The 16,872-nt window shown below is 45.6% G+C and overlaps 1 protein-coding gene across 3 annotated transcripts in view; it reads left to right on the top strand.

The window, feature by feature from the left end:
• LOC149180400 (endonuclease/exonuclease/phosphatase family protein) overlaps positions 1-16,148 on the top strand; it is a 442,295-nt gene extending 426,147 nt beyond the window's left edge. For all 3 annotated transcript variants that reach the window (XM_089416116.1, XM_089416114.1, XM_089416115.1), the window contains one exon: positions 15,685-16,148. In XM_089416116.1, coding sequence (XP_089272242.1) covers positions 15,685-15,725 — 41 coding nt within the window. In that variant the 3' untranslated portion in view covers positions 15,726-16,148. The remainder of the gene's footprint in view (positions 1-15,684) is intronic.
• The last annotated feature ends 724 nt before the right edge of the window (positions 16,149-16,872 follow it).

The raw sequence follows: 16,872 nt of genomic DNA, 5'->3' as shown, positions 1-16,872 counted from the left end.
CGCCTTTATCAATGCTCCAAGTCCATCTAGCCACTGAATCTCCACTATCCAATCTGCTTTCTAGTTGTCCCTTCGCCCATCAAGGGCACAACTCATCGAGACTCCTGTTGAGTTGTTCACAGCTCCAATTGTGAACAACTCTCAAGTTGCTCACTACTACTCTTCAACTACTCAAGGACTTCAACGCACTATGGTCTTCCTACGCTGCACCGATGACAACCAACATACGGCATGGAGAACTACCACCTATCACTACGGGATGTCCATCGCCCACAATGAACATGGGCTAGGAGGACTGTCCATCATCTGCTGCAGAAGTCCTTCTTGACATGCAAGTCTTGGACTACTCAACCCTGCTCCTGGTTGATCAGACCCTTGAGCTCATCAACGATTGCCAGGCTAGCAGTCACCTTTGTCCATCAAGGTGCTGCACTTTTGGCTCGAACATGGACACTAACACACTGTCCTCCAGCAGACCATAAGTGTCCAATCTCGTCCACACTTGGTCTTGTCTCATGCTGCCTTCCAACAGTCCATGAGAAACCAAGTCCATGTTGTAGCATCTGCTTCTAGTTAGCGCATCCCCACACTTGGGAGACCCTTACACACAGCTGCTCACAGACTTCATCAATCTGCCATATGTCCTCACCTAGGACACCATCAATCCATCGTACATGGGTCGATCTGCAACAACACTTGCTGCTGTCCTCTTGCCTCTTGATCTAATGTAGCTGCAGTCACCTTGGCTGCTTGGTAGGCCTCCCAATAATCCATGTGGGATCCACCAAACAACTCCTAAGGCCTCCTACAAGTAGCCCACAAACTGATCCAAGCAATGATCAGTCCTTTGACCCAATGCACCTCTCAGCACGCTGCTGCACAAACACTCCTGTGGGATCTGTCACTAGGGCATCTAATCACCAGATCTGCCCTCTATCTTGACTCCCACAAGCTGCCTTTACCCCAATCCAAATTCTGGTCATTGCTTGACCCAACACATCTCCTCAAAACACTGTTGTTCTGCTGTTTGCACTTGCTGTCACTGTACTTCTGGTTAGGGCACGTACTGCAGCCCTACACCTCCTTGACAGTCCTTAAACAATCTCTTTAAGAGCTGTGGCATACCCTCAAGGGTGTCCTCCTCACCAACGTTGCTTGTTTAGGGCACTAATCAACCCTTGACAGCCCACAAACAAGCTCAGCTGCATGCTATGGCCTGTGGCCTAGCACAGCAGCCCTAAAACGTGAAACAGACCCCTTCATAAGCTACGGCCCTGCAAGAGTAAGCCTTTCCACACCTACGCTGCCCCTTTTTCTGCTTGTTAACCCTAAACGCAGCCCTTAAGGTGTCCCAGCTGCTGGCTATGGCCTGCGGCCTAGCACAACAGCTGTTGTAGCCTTCGGCCTCCTCCAAAACCTCACCCTACAGCCCTTAAACAACAGATACATACTCCTCTAGACTGCGGCCTCTTCTACCCAGCATACCGCACCCAAAACAACCCTAAGACATGCCTCAAACCAGCCCAAAGTCACCTCACTGTCACCTACAGCAGCCAGACTTCTCCCACGCTGTACCTTGGCCTTTTCTTGTTGTTTTGTTGCTCCTTGCTGCGACTTTGGCTTCCATCCTTCCCACACTAGAACACACTTGTGACAACCCTCATCCAAGCCTCAAACAACCCTTTAATTCTCCACGCTGTCACCTACAGTAACCAGAAACCCTCACGCTGTCTTTGGCTCCTCTCCATGCTGTCCCAAGTCTTCTCTAGCTGGGTTAGGCCTCCACAAAATTTCAGAGCTTCTTTTGAGATGTATTGCCCACAAAATGGATACTCCAAATGACTCCCATCCATCCTCTATTTATACTAAAAGAGGCCTCCACGAAGCCAATCATGAACCAACACGTCTTTATGATATTTTTCAAGCCGACCTACCTGGAACTCATGTCGGCTTGCTTAAAAAATCCATAATTATTATGTCGACTTCAAAATTCAATATCTCCCAAACGACAACTCGGATTCAGACGATTTTCAATGTGTTGGAATCGTCTATCCGAGCACTATCATCCCCATCCATCACATGCCGTGAGATCATCATGGTTCTGCCCCAAAAACACGATTGGTGCAAAAACCCCTTCCTTGGGTTCCAAGCCCACAAGCTGCCCTTGTTGTGCTTTGTCCTCCAACCCCTTAACGCCTAAGGCTTGGTGTGAGAATTTCTGAATAAACACATCAGAAATCCTACTACAATCATGGGTTTATCATATTCTACTTGTTCTTTACATTTAACAAGTTATTTAATTACTTAAACAACGATGAAAACACTATTGCAGCCTACACATACATACAAATCATGAACTGAGACAATCACACAAGGGACACCGTTATTTTGGACAATCATCCCCGGAAAAACCCAATTCGGGAAAACCGGTACAACATATAGAGGGTTTATATTATTAAGCAAATTTTTGAATACAACTAGGGTGCCAAATCCGGCTCACCCAACAGAGAATAAACCTGGCAGAAGTACCTCTATTCGGAGACAGATATTTTGACAATTCTAACAATTGGATGATCAAACCCCACAGATGACAACTGTTGTTCCCAGTGTTGGGCAGCGATGGTTGCTCCAAGCTCTGCACTAGAACTGCATCACCCCCTCTAAGAGCTGCATAACCCTCCCAGTGAGCCTCCCTTGCTTAAAAGTCGATATGCTAAACTACTTCTCTCTCTGCCCCACAGAAAACCCCAACGCCGCCTCTAAGCGACCGCGTCAGCCCCTCTAGCTTCTGCATCACCCTCTATGGAGCTGCATTGTCTCTCCTGCTGCTGCTCTACCTCTCTACTATGTATTCTCGACCTTGAACTGAAGTCCCTCTACCGAACAACCCCTCTCTCATTGCAACTCAAATCACTTAGCTTGACTTTCTCAGCAAACCACGTCCCAGAAAAATCAAACTCTTTGATCTCTTTGTGTCTATTCAACTGACCCTCAATCCTCCTCTTATACTTTTCTTGTTGATGAATCAATGACCGTGATCTAATCTCTAATCAACGGCTAAGATTAAAACAGACTCTATCCTCATCACTTAGGAGTTTCTCACCCATATTCTTATTAATACACATTATTATTTTTATTTTCCTAAGTTTAGACTTAGGAACTCATTAAAAATATTAATTATTTTAATAACTCCTCATCCGGGTGGAATTTCTTCAAACAATTTCTGGGTTTTGGAGATCTCATGTGTTCTAGCCCCTATTTCAAATTTCGAAGCTAGAGCACATCTGATGCTACCCAAAATCAACACTTGGAGTACCTCCCATGCTACATAAAAATCAACAGTATGTGCATGTAAACCCTAGTTCATCTAATATAATAAAGTTGAGTATTTTCTTGTTCAGTGTGTTATGGGATTGCATTCTCTATTTGTTTAAATTTTTACATGGCAATTTTTCGTTAATAAATAGAATCTTTATATTGAGTTTTTTTGATTTAAAAATTCGAGTTGTTCCAAATTTATTTCAATTGGGACATTACATAAAAATTGTATGCACATTGTCATGTCCCTTCTCAAATACATTTGTAACAGGGTGTTGCTACACAATTTTGCACAATTTTGGCTAAGAAAGAGAACCCATCATTTTCGACTTAGTGACTTAGGAGGCAATTCAACTTTATTTGGTTGCTAGTGGAATGTGGGGGCCACCCACATGGGAGTTCGAATTGGCCCATTCGAATAGCTTGGAGGGAAAGTCGAATAGCTGGATGGAGGGGCCCACATGAGGCTAAGGAGGCCCAAGGAGTTATAAGAAGGGAGAAACTCTCATTTTGGATTCATTCTTACATCTTGCAAGCAAAATCACTTGACTCTTCGCTCTGCTATTTAGTTGAGTCAACCCACTGTTTAGCCACAAATCTCTCAAACAAGGGATTCAACCTCTACTTCGGGGGACCATCCGTACCCACTCTAGAGAGGCAGTTCCACAAGGATTTCAGGTGTTCCGAGGAAGTGAGATAGCACCACCATCCAACGCAGAGCAGGGAGTGCGTATTTCTAGGCAGCTAGAGAATACGCAGAGGGAGACATAAGCCATCAGAGATTAGATGTTTGCCGGGAGAGTTAAAGAGCTGAGAAAGCAACAATAGGCCAACATTCTTGCTGATTTTTACAGCCAATAGAGCCAACATTCCAGTAGTTCGAATTGTTGGGCTAGGGGACAGTGTAGAGGCCACTCCAAAAGTTTTTGTGGAGCTTAGGAGCAGGTGTCTTAGGCCAAGAGCTCATCTGGGAAGTCAGGGATTTGATAGCAAGGGTCATCCCAACACTTCAGGGGCATTTCTGGGAGGATTTACAGGTGGTTTATGTAATGTTCCTAAGTAGGAATATAATGGATATTCTAAACAAATAAACAATGCAACAACATAAAATTAAAAACATGCATTATACGCCCATAAAACATTGTAAATCTGGAACTGTTGAGCCATGTATTATAAAATTTGAAAGCATAGGTACAATACAAATGAGATGGTGCACATGGGCTTGTCTCAAGGACAAGCTGGACCAAACCTAGGTGATGGAATAGTTGAGCTGAAGGCCGCCCAGTTGCTGCACCACTCTGCGCTGGGTTGTCCCAGTAAAACTATTGTCTTGCTGAACTTCGACCTGCTGGAATGTGCTCAGTAGTTCCATATTCGCAGCTTTTTTGTGATTGTTTAATGAGTATTTAATTTTTATAAATTGTTGCACAGATTATTTGCTTTATATCAACTGTATTTCCTATTTAGGATCATTACAGTGGTATCAAAGCCTAGTTCTTGGCTCAGCTGTGGGGATTGGCTCATATGAGAGAAGGGGACCAGCAGAACATCAACTACCAAAGGCAAAGGTACTGCAACAGAGAAAGGCAGCTGGAGATTACTCCAGACATGAGGACAGAGGGAAAGCAGTTGTAGAAGAGGAGGAAATGGTGGAACCGAAGAGCAGGGAAGAGATGGCTTTCGATAGCCTCCTGAGGGCCCTGAATGACTTAGCCAAGGGTCAGAAAGACATGCTGGAAGAGATCAAGTCGCAGAACAGAGAGAGGACCACTCCTAGAGGGTTTTTGTTTGGGGAAACTTCTGGGGCCTCTCAGCCATTCGATCATCCCTCACCAGCAGCACAGTGCCCATCAGCCTGTGTGCAAACTCGTGCTACATTGCCTTCTTTCATGCCAGTGGCACAAATCAAGCCTGCAAGGGAGGAAGACCCCCCTCAGATGGGAGACTACTTCAAAGAGTGGCAGTCTATGGATGAAGACTTTAAGGAAGCCCTCTCCTTCAGAGATTACTGCAAGCTCAAGCAGAGTGAGAAGAACAAGGGTTATGGAGGACAGGGGACCCAGAACTACGAGCTGCAGAGGACCATAGGGAGGATGTATTTCCCTACTTTCGATGGCACTGCCAAGTGCACAGCCAGGGCTTGGGTTGAGAAGATGGACACCTACTTCCAACTCAACCAGATGACAAAGCAGGAAGCCATCAAGATGGCCACGCTGCACATGGAGGGGGAAGCCCATGATTGGTGGTTTCATGGCTTGACCACCCTAGGGCATGCCCACGTGGCTTCTTATGAGGACTTCACTAGGAAGGTGGTGGAGCACTTTGACCAAAGAGTTCCAGAGGCCCATTTCAGAGAGCTGACCCAATTGCGCCAAACAGGGAACCCAGAGCAGTACATCTCTGAGTTTCTGCAGGTATCAGTGATGGTTCCGGATCTATCAGAGGCTAGGAGGGTGTACACCTTCATTGAGGGCTTACTTGAGCCCCTGCGTGGACTAGTGAAGTCACGCAGACCCTCCACGTTGCAAGAAGCAGTCTTGTGCACCAGAGATCTACAGGGGGCCATCCCCAAGACTAGAGCACCTTTTCCTGCACGGACCCCCTTTCCACAAAAGGGGCATGAGACTAGACCTCCACCTCAGAGGACCACACAGGGGAGGGGGCAGTTAGATGATGAGATACGAAAGGACCTCAGGAGGAGGAAGTTGTGCTTCACATGCAGGGAGCCCTAGGCACCAGGCCATCGGTGCACTGCTGGTAGAGCACACTATATTGAGGTTTTTTTTTACAGTGACCAGGAGGACGAGGTGGAGCAAGATTGTGGTGTGGCAGAGGGTGAGAGTCCAGCTGATAGAGGGCCACCACCACCACCTCTACAGGGTGGGGTATCCCTTGCCCCAGCTGGGGGAGTCCTTGCTTCCTTATGCGAGATTCCCAAATTTTTGACACTGAGGATCAAAGGCACTGTACAGGGGCAAAGGGTGTCAGTGCTAGTTGACAGTGGGGCTACCCACAATTTCATAGATGCTCAGTTGATTCAGAGGAGGGGCCTCACCACGGCTAAGTTCGAGGGCTTTTCAGTCCTAGTACCAAGTGATTGTACCATACATTGCAATAGATATGTGCCTTCCTTGATAGTAGTTATGTGGAACTACTTGATGACAGACCGTTTGTTTGTGGTCGATGTGCCAGATACCAACGTGGTGATGGGTGTCCAATGGTTGTATTCCCTTGGGCAAGTCATGACAAATTGGAGGAAGCCAGAGATGGAGTTCATTGGGCCAGATGGCAAACTGGTAGTTTTGAGGGGCATGCAGCCTTATCCACCTCAGGCGGTTTCAGCCCACAGGATGGAGGCAGACCTGCGACATGGGGACATTGCATGGGCAGTTGAGCTAAGGATCTCAGAGGCTAGGGGACAGGCTCAGCCACCACCACCAGACATACAGGTCATGCTGGACAGGTACACAGTGGTGTTTAGGGACATTCCACTAGGGCAGCCACCAGATAGGGGATTTGAGCACACTATTGAGTTAGAGTCATGTGTGCAGGCAGTGATCACCACCCCTTATAGGCATCCCAAGGCCTATAAGGATGAGATAGAGAAGGCCATCCAAGAGATGGTAGCGTTGGGCCATGTCAATCCAATTTCTAGTCCCTTCGCTTCTTCAGTCGTACTGGTGAAGAAGAAGGATGGAACCCTTCGGATGTGCATTGACTACCGAGCCCTCAACCAAAAAGCACTGAATAACCAATACCCCAATCCCCACATAGATGAGCTGATGGACGAGCTTAGTGGAGCCAAGTACTTCTCTAAGATCGATTGGCGTTCAGGGTACCATCAGATCAGGGTGAGGGATCAAGATATCCCTAAGACAACTTTTTGGTGCCACTATGGGCACTTCAAGTTCCTGGTCATGCCATTTGGGCTGACTAACGCTCCGACCACCTTCCAGTCTTGCATGAAGCATGTCTTTCGAGGACAGTTGAGGAGGTTCATGCTAGTTTTCTTCGATGACATTCTGATTTACATCTTGACATGGGAGGAGCACCTCCAACACTTGGAGGAGGTGCTGAACATTCTGGAGGAGCAACAGTTCTATGCCAAGCTCTCCAAGTGTGAGTTTGGGTTGACAGAGATGCTCTACCTAGGGCATATCATTGGTGTTGATGGGGTGAAGGTCCATGAGGAGGAGATGTGGGCCATCCGGGATTGGCTAGTACCCCGAGATGTGACTATGCTGAGGGGCTTCTTAGAAGTTTGTCAAGGGGTTCTCACAGCTGGTAGCACCCTTGATCGACTTGACCAAGAGAGGGGCTTTCGCATGGACTGATGGAGCATAGGTTGCCTTCGATCACCTCAAGGAGGTGATGAGCAGTTGCCTATTCTTGGCACTTTCGGATTTTTCCCAACCATTTACTATGGAGTGTGATGCATTCGGGGTAGGAGTTGGAGGAGTATTGTGTTGATTTGGGGTAGCATTGGATTTTCTCTAGCCACAAAATTTGGTGGAGAGGTTGGGGCACATGAGATCTCTAATACCGGTAATTAAAATAATTAATATTTTTAATGGAGTCCCTAAGTCTAAACTTAGGGAAATTAAAATATTAATGTGGATTAATATGAAACTGTGTTAGAATGGTCCAAAAGACATGGATCAAGCCAAATCTAGTCGTAGTCGTTGATTAGGGACTTAATCTCGACCATTGATATGTCAACAAGAAAAATATAAGAGGAGGCTTGAGGGTCACTTGGAGAGTACACCAAAGTGATCAGTCATTCTATTCTCTAGAGCGGGCTTTGCTAAGAGAGAGAATTAATGATCGGGAGTTGCAGCTGAGGGACATTGAGTACAGAGAAACAGAGAGGCAGAGATAGTGCCGGAAGAGCAGCGCAGTAGCCAGAGAGAGGGACGCAGAGCCATCCAAGGCTCATGCAGGACCACGTAGAGGCAGCTGGGAGCTGCACAGAGCCTCAGAGAGTCCAGCGTTGCTGATGCAGAGGGCCAGAAGGTTAACGCAGGGCCTCCTAAGGTTGACGCAGACCCATTCAGGGTGACGCAGGGCCAGCGCTGGGCAAAGAGGGGATGACGCTAGGGTTTCTGGGGCAAATTGGAGCTGAGGAGCTGCCGCAAGGATTATTCGGGGTTTCAGCCAGGAAATTTGTCTCAAACTGAGAGGTATTACTGCCAAGGAAATTCTCTATTGGGTAGGCCGGATTTGGCACCTAGATTGTACTCTGATATTGCTTAATAAGAAAACCCTCAGATAGCTGCACCGGTTTTCCCACATTGGGTTTTTTCCAAGGACATTGGTCCAAAAATAACGATGTCATTCGGTGTGATTGTTTCTATTTCTTTCAGTTGTTGATCTGTAATATGTTGACAATGCACTAGTGTTTATTTTCAGTATTTACATTGTAAATAACTTGTTAAGTAACGGAACAAGTAGGTAGGAATAAATCAGATAAAGTGCATGGAGGGTTTCTAACTGGTAGACTTAGAAACTTCAACATGGTATCAGAGCGTGATTGTGGATCACAGGAGGACTGAGGACATCAGCGAAGCGGAGCAATAGCAGCAGAAAACAACTGTCCCAAGGTGACAGAAGTTGTTTCTAGTAGAGCAACAACAAGGGAAGGGTGACGCAGTGCCTACGTCATCAAGAGTGATCTAGGAAGAGGCAGCGCAGAGGCTAAGGAAGGCAGAGCCATGCAAAAACTAGGAGGGCTGACGCAGTTGGCTTAGGAGGCCGGGTTGCTGGTGCCAGGATTGCGCTGAGCCTAGGAGCTCTCGAGTCTCACCTTCAAGTTGCTGGGGTTTAGAAGGCTGTGGGAATATTGCAGAGTGGAGCTGGTGAGGTAATGTAGTCAAAACAGTACCTGCCAGGTCAAGGCCAAGATGAGGGAGTTGCTATCGGGGTTTCTAGCTGAGAAACCCAGATCAGTGGTGCGGTTGCACAAACGATCAGAGTAGGGGGCATCTCGACATCAGCAGAAGGATTTCAATGAGGGAAATCGGGACTCAGAGGGAGCCCAGAAGAGAACTTCTAAACGGGAAGTAGAGACTCAGAGGAGTCGAACAGAGAACTTCCAGGAGGGAAGTAGAAGAGCATCATGGCATTACACGGAGTAAGAGACCAGGACAGGCTGGACGGAGCGTCGAACTTCGCAGTCTGGAATGCCAGAATCTTATCTGTACTTATAGAAATCATGTCAAGAACTTCGCCTTGAAGTTTATAGCTATCCCAATCGACCCCAATGATAACAACAGGTACAAGGAGGCAATGGCGAGGGCCAAGAACATCATCCTTGATGGGGTCAAGGACCATGTAGTACCACACATTGTCGAGAAGGAAACGACATATGAGATGTGGGAGGCCCTCAAGAAATTGTACCATCATACTTCTATGCAGAGAAGAATGTTACTAGAGAATCAATTGAGGTCGTATCAGATGAAGAAGGGAGAACTTATTGACACCTTCCTCGGAGGACTGAACGAGATCCGAGATCAGTTGACTACTATAGAAGCCATGCCGGATCAGGAATTGATGGTGAGAACGACTCTGAATGCAGTCTCAAAAGAATGGGAGGTATTTGTCCAGAGTATACTAGGCAGAGGGGCACTTCCACCTTGGGATGAGATGTGGATTGCTCTTCGCCAAAAAGAGATCAGACGACAGTCGAAGATGGGTAGCAACAGCAAGGGGATCAAAGTCAAGCAGGAGGAGGAAGATGTTGCCCTAGCATCTGAGGGAAAGCAGGAAAAGCAGAAGAAGGATCTCTCCAAGATCAAGTGCTTCCACTATGGGGAGTTGGGTCATTATGCGACCCAGTGTCAAAGGAAGAAGAGTAAGGGAGAGTCTTCCGAGACTAAGGCAGTGCCAGCGAGGGCAGAGAAAGAAGTTTTGACAAACGATGATTGTGCCATGAGTGCACACGCACCACTTGAGCGGAAGTGGGGAGACATTGAGCTGTAGTCAAGCGGATTACAGGCGATGAGGAGTAGGATCCTCGAGGTACCCAGCCTCTTGGATTAGACCTTGCTACAGGAGTCCCGAAGAGGAGTAGCAGGACTGGCTGAGTCAGGTAGAGATGAATGCGGATGAAGTCATAGTGAGAGCTACAGTGCGGGAGTCCTAAGACAACGCGAGGCTAGCAGGCTGTAGCAATGCGAGAGGCACAGGAGTGTTGCACCAGTGCAGGATGACATAGAGAGGTGTGCAATGGTGCGAGATGCACGGAGTTGTTGCAGTAGCGAGGTGGTCAGAGAGGGAGCACTTGTCAACGGCAGAGGGAGCTTCAACAACAGTGGGTGTCTATAGCCCAATAGAGAGGTCAAAGTTGGGAGATTAGTTACTTACTTCTCAGTAACTGAGTTGCAGTGTAGCAGTGGGCAGCACGATGCAACATGATGAGAGGAGGTGTAGTGCGGATGTAGTGCTGGGAGGAAGGACCAGCAATAGCACGGATGCAGAGGGAGTTGTCATACAGATGTAGCAGTGGCAGTGGCAGAACCATGGGCAACAATATAGGGTACATCAGTGCGGAGGATGGTGGGCAGCAGGCCTAGCATCAGCACAGGGACCGATGTTGGATGATCAGAGTAATACTCAGTGAGGAGTATTGTTAGAACACAGTCCTCGCTAAGAGGGAGTGTTGATTTGGGGTAGCATCGGATTTGCTATAGCCACGAAATTTGGTGGAGAGCTTGGGGCACATGAGATCTCCAATACCCAAAAAGGGTTTGGGCAGATTCTAAACAGTTCAAGAGATATTAAAATAATTAATATTTTTAATGGAGTCCCTAAGTCTAAACTTAGAGAAATTAAAATATTAATGTGGATTAATATGAAACTATATTAGAATGGTCCAAAAGACATGGATCGAGACAAATCAAATCTTAACCGTTGATTAGGGACTTAATCTCGGTCATTGATATGTCAACAGGAAAAGTATAAGAGGAGGCTTGAGGGTCACTTGGAGAGTACACCAAAGTGATCAATCATTCTACTCTCTAGAGCAGGGTTTGCTAAGAGAGATAGAATTAGTGATCGAGAGTTGCAGCTGAGGGGCATTGAGCACAGAGAAATAGAAAGGCAGAGATAGTGCCAGAAGAGAAGCGCAGTAGCAAGAGAGAGGGATGCAGAGCCCGCCAAGGCTCACGCAGGACCACACAGAGGCAGCCGGGAGCTGTGCAGAGCCTCAGAGAGGCCAGCGTTGCTGACGAAGACCCATTCAGGGTGTCACAGTGCCAATGTTGGGTAGAGAGGGGTTGATGTCGTACAGAAAGGGCAGACGCTGGTGTTTTTGGGGCAGATTGGAGCTGAGGAGCTGCCAGAAGGATTATCTGGGGTTTCTGCTAGGAAATTTGTCTCAAACTGAGAGGTATTACTACCAAGGAAATTCTCTGTTGGGTAGCTCGGATTTGGCACCCAGATTGTACTCTGATATTGCTTAATAAGAAAACCCTCAGATAGTTACACCAGTTTTCCCACATTGGGTATTTTCCGGGGACATTGGTCCAAAAATAATAGTGTCATTTGGTGTGATTGTTTTTGTTTCTTTCAGTTGTTGATCTGTAATATGTTGAGCATGCACTAGTTTTATTTTCAGTATTTACATTGTAAATAACTTGTTAAGTAACGGAACAAGTAGGTAGGAATAAATCAAATAAAGTGCATGGAGGATTTCTAGCTGGTAGACTTAGAAATTTCAACATATTGTCACAGGAGGGGCATCCCATTTCTTTCGAGTTTTGGAAGCTCCTACCACAAGAACTGTCATATTCCATATACGACGAAGAGATGTTGGCCATCATGCACGCGTTGGCCAAATTCCGTTACTACTTGGTGGGCAACAGGTTTCGAGTGAAGACTGATCACAACAGTTTTCGACACTTCATGGGGCAGCAGAGCCTCAATGACAACAATAGAGATGGGTCAGCAAGGTGCAAGCCTATGACTTCGATATATAGTATGTGCGGGGAAAACACAATGTGATGGTCGATGCTCTATCTCGAAGACTAGTTGGGTTATCCCTCATGAGCATTTGCCATGATTGGAAGGCTCAGTGGTTGGTGGAGTACTCCAAAAACAGGAGGGCATGCGAGGTATTGGAGGGTATCCATGCAGATGAGCGTTACCGAGTGATGGATGAGGTCATCTATTACAAGGGGTGCATTTTCTTAGTGCCTATCTCTTAGTTGAGGGAGAGGGTGCTCCAGGCAGCACATGATTCACCATTATCTGGGTTAGGGAGAGATTCACGTGGAAGGACCTCAAGGGGGACGTGTTGCAACATGTACGGAGGTGTGAGGCATGTCAAAGGAACAAGGGTGAATTGATCCACCCTGCAGGATTGCTACAACCACTTCCCATCCCTGAGGGGAAATGGGAAAGTATTTCTATGGATTTCATCACAGGGCTCCCCACAGTGCAGGGGAAGGACAACATCTACGTAGTCGTCGACAGGTTGACCAAATTTGCCTACTTTTTCACCACCCCCACCAGATACACGACTGCACAGGTTGCAGAACTGTTTTTCCAGGAGATTTTCAGGTTGCACAAGCTCCCCGAGAACATAGTGAGCGATAGGGATAGGGAAGGGATTGAGCTCACTCCTAGCACCAGCAACCATCCTTAGACAGATAGCCAGACTGAGAGAATTAATCAGTGGCTGGAGGGGTACCTAAGGAACTAAGTGACCAATCAGCAGAGGGCTTGGATTTGGTGGTTGCATCTGGGTGAGTACTGCTACAACACCATGCACCACATGTCCATCAATATGGCTCCTTTCCGTGCTCTATATGGATATGATGCATTATCTTTTGTTGACATTGTTTTTGGAGACGCTGGGCCCCAAAGGCCAAAGACTGGGTCCAAGAGAGTCAAGACATCCTCAAGGCGCTCAAGGGTAATTTACTGACTACCCAGAATCAGCAGAAAGTATACGCAGACTGGCACAGGACGAAGAGGTACTTCGAGGAGGGGGACTTAGTATACCTTCGGTTGCAGCCTTATAGGGAGTCAACGCTGAAGCAAAAGGGGGCCGAGAAGCTACAGCCACACTTCTATGGGCCCTACCGGGTGATTAGATGAGTTGGAGAAGTGGCCTATGAGCTAGAGCTTCCTCAGGAGAGTAGGATCCATAATGTCTTTCATGTCTCATGCCTTAAAAGGGTACTGGGACGACAGGTGACAACAGCAACTGATCTACCCCCACTGGATGATGAGGGCCTCTTGGTTTTGGAACTGGAGGCCATCTTGGAGAGCAGGGAAAGAAAATTAAGGAGCAGGACCATCAGGGAGTTCTTGGTGCATTGGAAGAACTTGTCGGATGAGGATGCCACTTGGGAGGGTGAGCACATATTGGAGCACTCAACTTTGAGGTTGCTTGAGGGCAAGCAACATTTGGGAGGGGAGGATTGTCATGTCCCTTATCAAATACGTTTGTAACAGGGTGTTGCCACACAATTTTGGCTAAGGAAGAGAACCCATCATTTTCGACTTAGGGACTTGGAGGCAATTCAACTTTATTTGGTTGCTAGTGGAATGTGGGGGCCACCCACATGGGAGTTCAAATTGGCCGATTCGAATAGCTTGGAGGAAAAGTCAAATAGGTGGATGGAGGGGCCCGCATGAGGCTAGGGAGGCCCAAGGAGTTATAAGAAGGGAGCAACTCTCATTTTGGATTCATTCTTACATCTTGCAAACAAAATCACTTAACCATTCACTCTGCTATTTAGCTGAGTCAACGTGTTGTTTAACCACGAATCTCTCAAGCAAGAGATTCAACCTCTACTTCGGGGGACCATCCGTGCCCACCCTAGAGAGGCAGTTCCACAAGGATTTCAGGAGTTCTGAGGCAGTGAGATAGCACCACCATCCGGTGCAGAGCAGGGAGTGCGTATTTCTAGGCAGCTAGAGAATACCCAGAGCGAGATAGAAGCCATCAGAGATCAGATGTTTGTCAGGAGAGTTAGAGTGCTGAGAAATCAGCAATAGTTCAACATTCTTGTTGATTTTTACATCCAGCAGAGCTAGCATTCCAGCAGTTTGGATTGCTGGGCTAGGGGACAGTGCAAAGGCCACTCCAACAGTTTTCGTGGAGCTTAGGAGCTGGTGTCTTAGGCCAAGACCTCATCCAAGAAGTTAGGGATTTGATAGCAAGGGTCAGCCCAGCACTTTGGGGGCATTTCCAGGAGGAGTTACAAGAAATTTCCAGCAGGCCGAGTTTTGCAGTTGCAACTGAAGTTGGGCTCCAAGGGGGTCGAATTTCAGAAGTCTAAACCAGCCAAAATCTTTTGTGGGTTTTTCTGAGTTTACACCAAGGAGTCCGAGGTAATAGCACATAATTTTCTGGGCAGTAACTGTGCACCTTCCAGCCATTCGAACTTCAGTAGAAAGGCAGTTTTCTGGGGCAGCGCAGTGCAGATTGGTGCGGCAGCTGGACAGCCTTCATTTCAGCCATTTTCTCACCTGGGTTTGGTCATACTTGTCCATTGAGACAAGCCCAGGTGCACTATCTTGTCATCCATTGTATTTGGCCTTCAGAAAATTAATAAAGTGGCTCAGCAGTTCCATATTCCCAGCTTTTTCTGTGATTGTTTAATGAGTATTTCATTTTTATAAATTGCTGCACAGATTATTTGCTTTATATCACTTGTATTTCCTATTTAGGACCATTACACACATCAAATCGATACTATGTTTTGATGTTCACTGTTTGTCTATTTCAAATTTTGTTGTACATTTTCATTTGATTTTACAGTTTTAACATTGGTTTCTGTCTATACTATAATCTGTACAATCTACTTTTATGTGTAAACTCTGAATGGTTGATTTTTCATAGAAATGAGAATCCTTGTTTTTTCCTTGTGAAATTATAATTATTTTTATTTTTAAAAATTCTGATTCATTGCTGAATTGCCTGGTTGACTACCCATTTTGTGCTTGCCTGGGACTTGTTACTCCCAGAGACCCTTTTAAAATATTCATATTGGGTTTAAAAGAGCATCAAGGCTTGTGATTCCTCTTTTGAGGGTTCACATATTAAACATCCATCTTCGCCCTTTGATTTTATTTTTATTTTGACAGAACCTCTTGAGGCCACTGTATAACTATAACCTATAACTGCATGTTTCATTGGCAGAGAAAATCATAACAGATTTCGAATCCAGTGTCTTCTTATTTGTGTTTAGAAAAGGGTGGAAAGAATGGGTAATGATACTGAATGGAGATAAGATTAAAATGAGAGATGATATTTTACCATGCTTCTTGATTCAGAAGTATTGTTTGTTCTATATTTTGGTTACATTTGAGCTTTGGTGTTAAAACTAATATAATTATCCTATTTTCGGAGAGCAGGGACCTGCATCAAATCCAGAAGCAAATTGCAACTACTTTGAGTGGTCTTCCTCAAAGGAAAAGGGTAGTGGAAAATGAGCTTATACAACAATGCAGCCATGGTGAATTTCATGAGAATGGTATCGCTTCTAGATGGATCACTGGATGTATTTTTCCGCAAAGGGTGTATCGTGTGATCAATTGTAATGTGTGTCGAATACTAACATAACGCTTCATTCATGCAAGTTTTTACATGAAGATACTGTTGATGATAGTAAAATACTCTTGACAAAGAAATCTTCGCCGTTGGATATTTCTTTTCTTATTCAGCAGAGCGAAAAAATTGTTTATATTGGAAAAAGTGCTGATTTCCCTTTTGTCATGTCAGATTTTGATAACATCCTTAGTTAATTACACTAAATGGATTTCTAGTTCCTTTGTAGTGTCGTTCTCCTTTCCAGTCTAGATGAGGTTATTTGTAGCAATCATGAGATTGAACACCAATTTCAAGTTTCAACATTTAGGTTTTCCCCATGATCACTCGGTTGACAAATCTAAACTGTTGCTGAACTGTAGTTATTCCATGGTGGTGGGTCAAACTTGTGAAACACAACTGTGAACATTTCTTGAAAGAAAAATCAATATATTTAATGCCGTTTTTATTCGTATGTTGAAAGAGTGTTGGCATCAGCATATATTAATGAAACAAATAAAGTCAAATACATGTGTATGCATTCATACAGAGTGTATGGAACTTTACAGTTTAGGTGTTCTTAGCTCTTTTACATTCTGTGCTAGTTATTGTGAAGTGGAATGCCTGGTAATATAGGCTAAACCAGATCAAACAAGCTACATGCAAGTTATGTAACATGTTGGCAATGGATTCAGACCCAGGGTTCCGAACTCAAGCCAACAATAAACCCCATAAACATCGTCATATTCAATATTCATAAATGAATAAGGTCTTAACCAAGATGCTCATGAGAATTACAAAAACAGAACTCAAGAAAAAGAAAAGAATGTTGTACACAGAAATTTAAGAGAGAGGGTTGGAACTTGGAACCAACACACGATCCTTCTTATTCATTCCATGAAATATGTTTATACAATGCTCTTGGGCTTAAACTTGATTTCCTCTTATTTTCTCTTACAGATACATTCGCTGGATCTTGATAGAACTTCTATCGAACCCTTCTTCCCTTACTAGAT

Source organism: Pinus tabuliformis, chromosome 3_2, assembly GCF_031772625.1.
Source record: "Pinus tabuliformis cultivar Carrire ecotype Pingquan chromosome 3_2, CPIR1, whole genome shotgun sequence".
Lineage (NCBI taxonomy): Eukaryota > Viridiplantae > Streptophyta > Pinopsida > Pinales > Pinaceae > Pinus > Pinus tabuliformis.
Note: the sequence above shows the minus strand (reverse complement) of the source record. Positions and strands in the feature narration are given on the sequence as shown.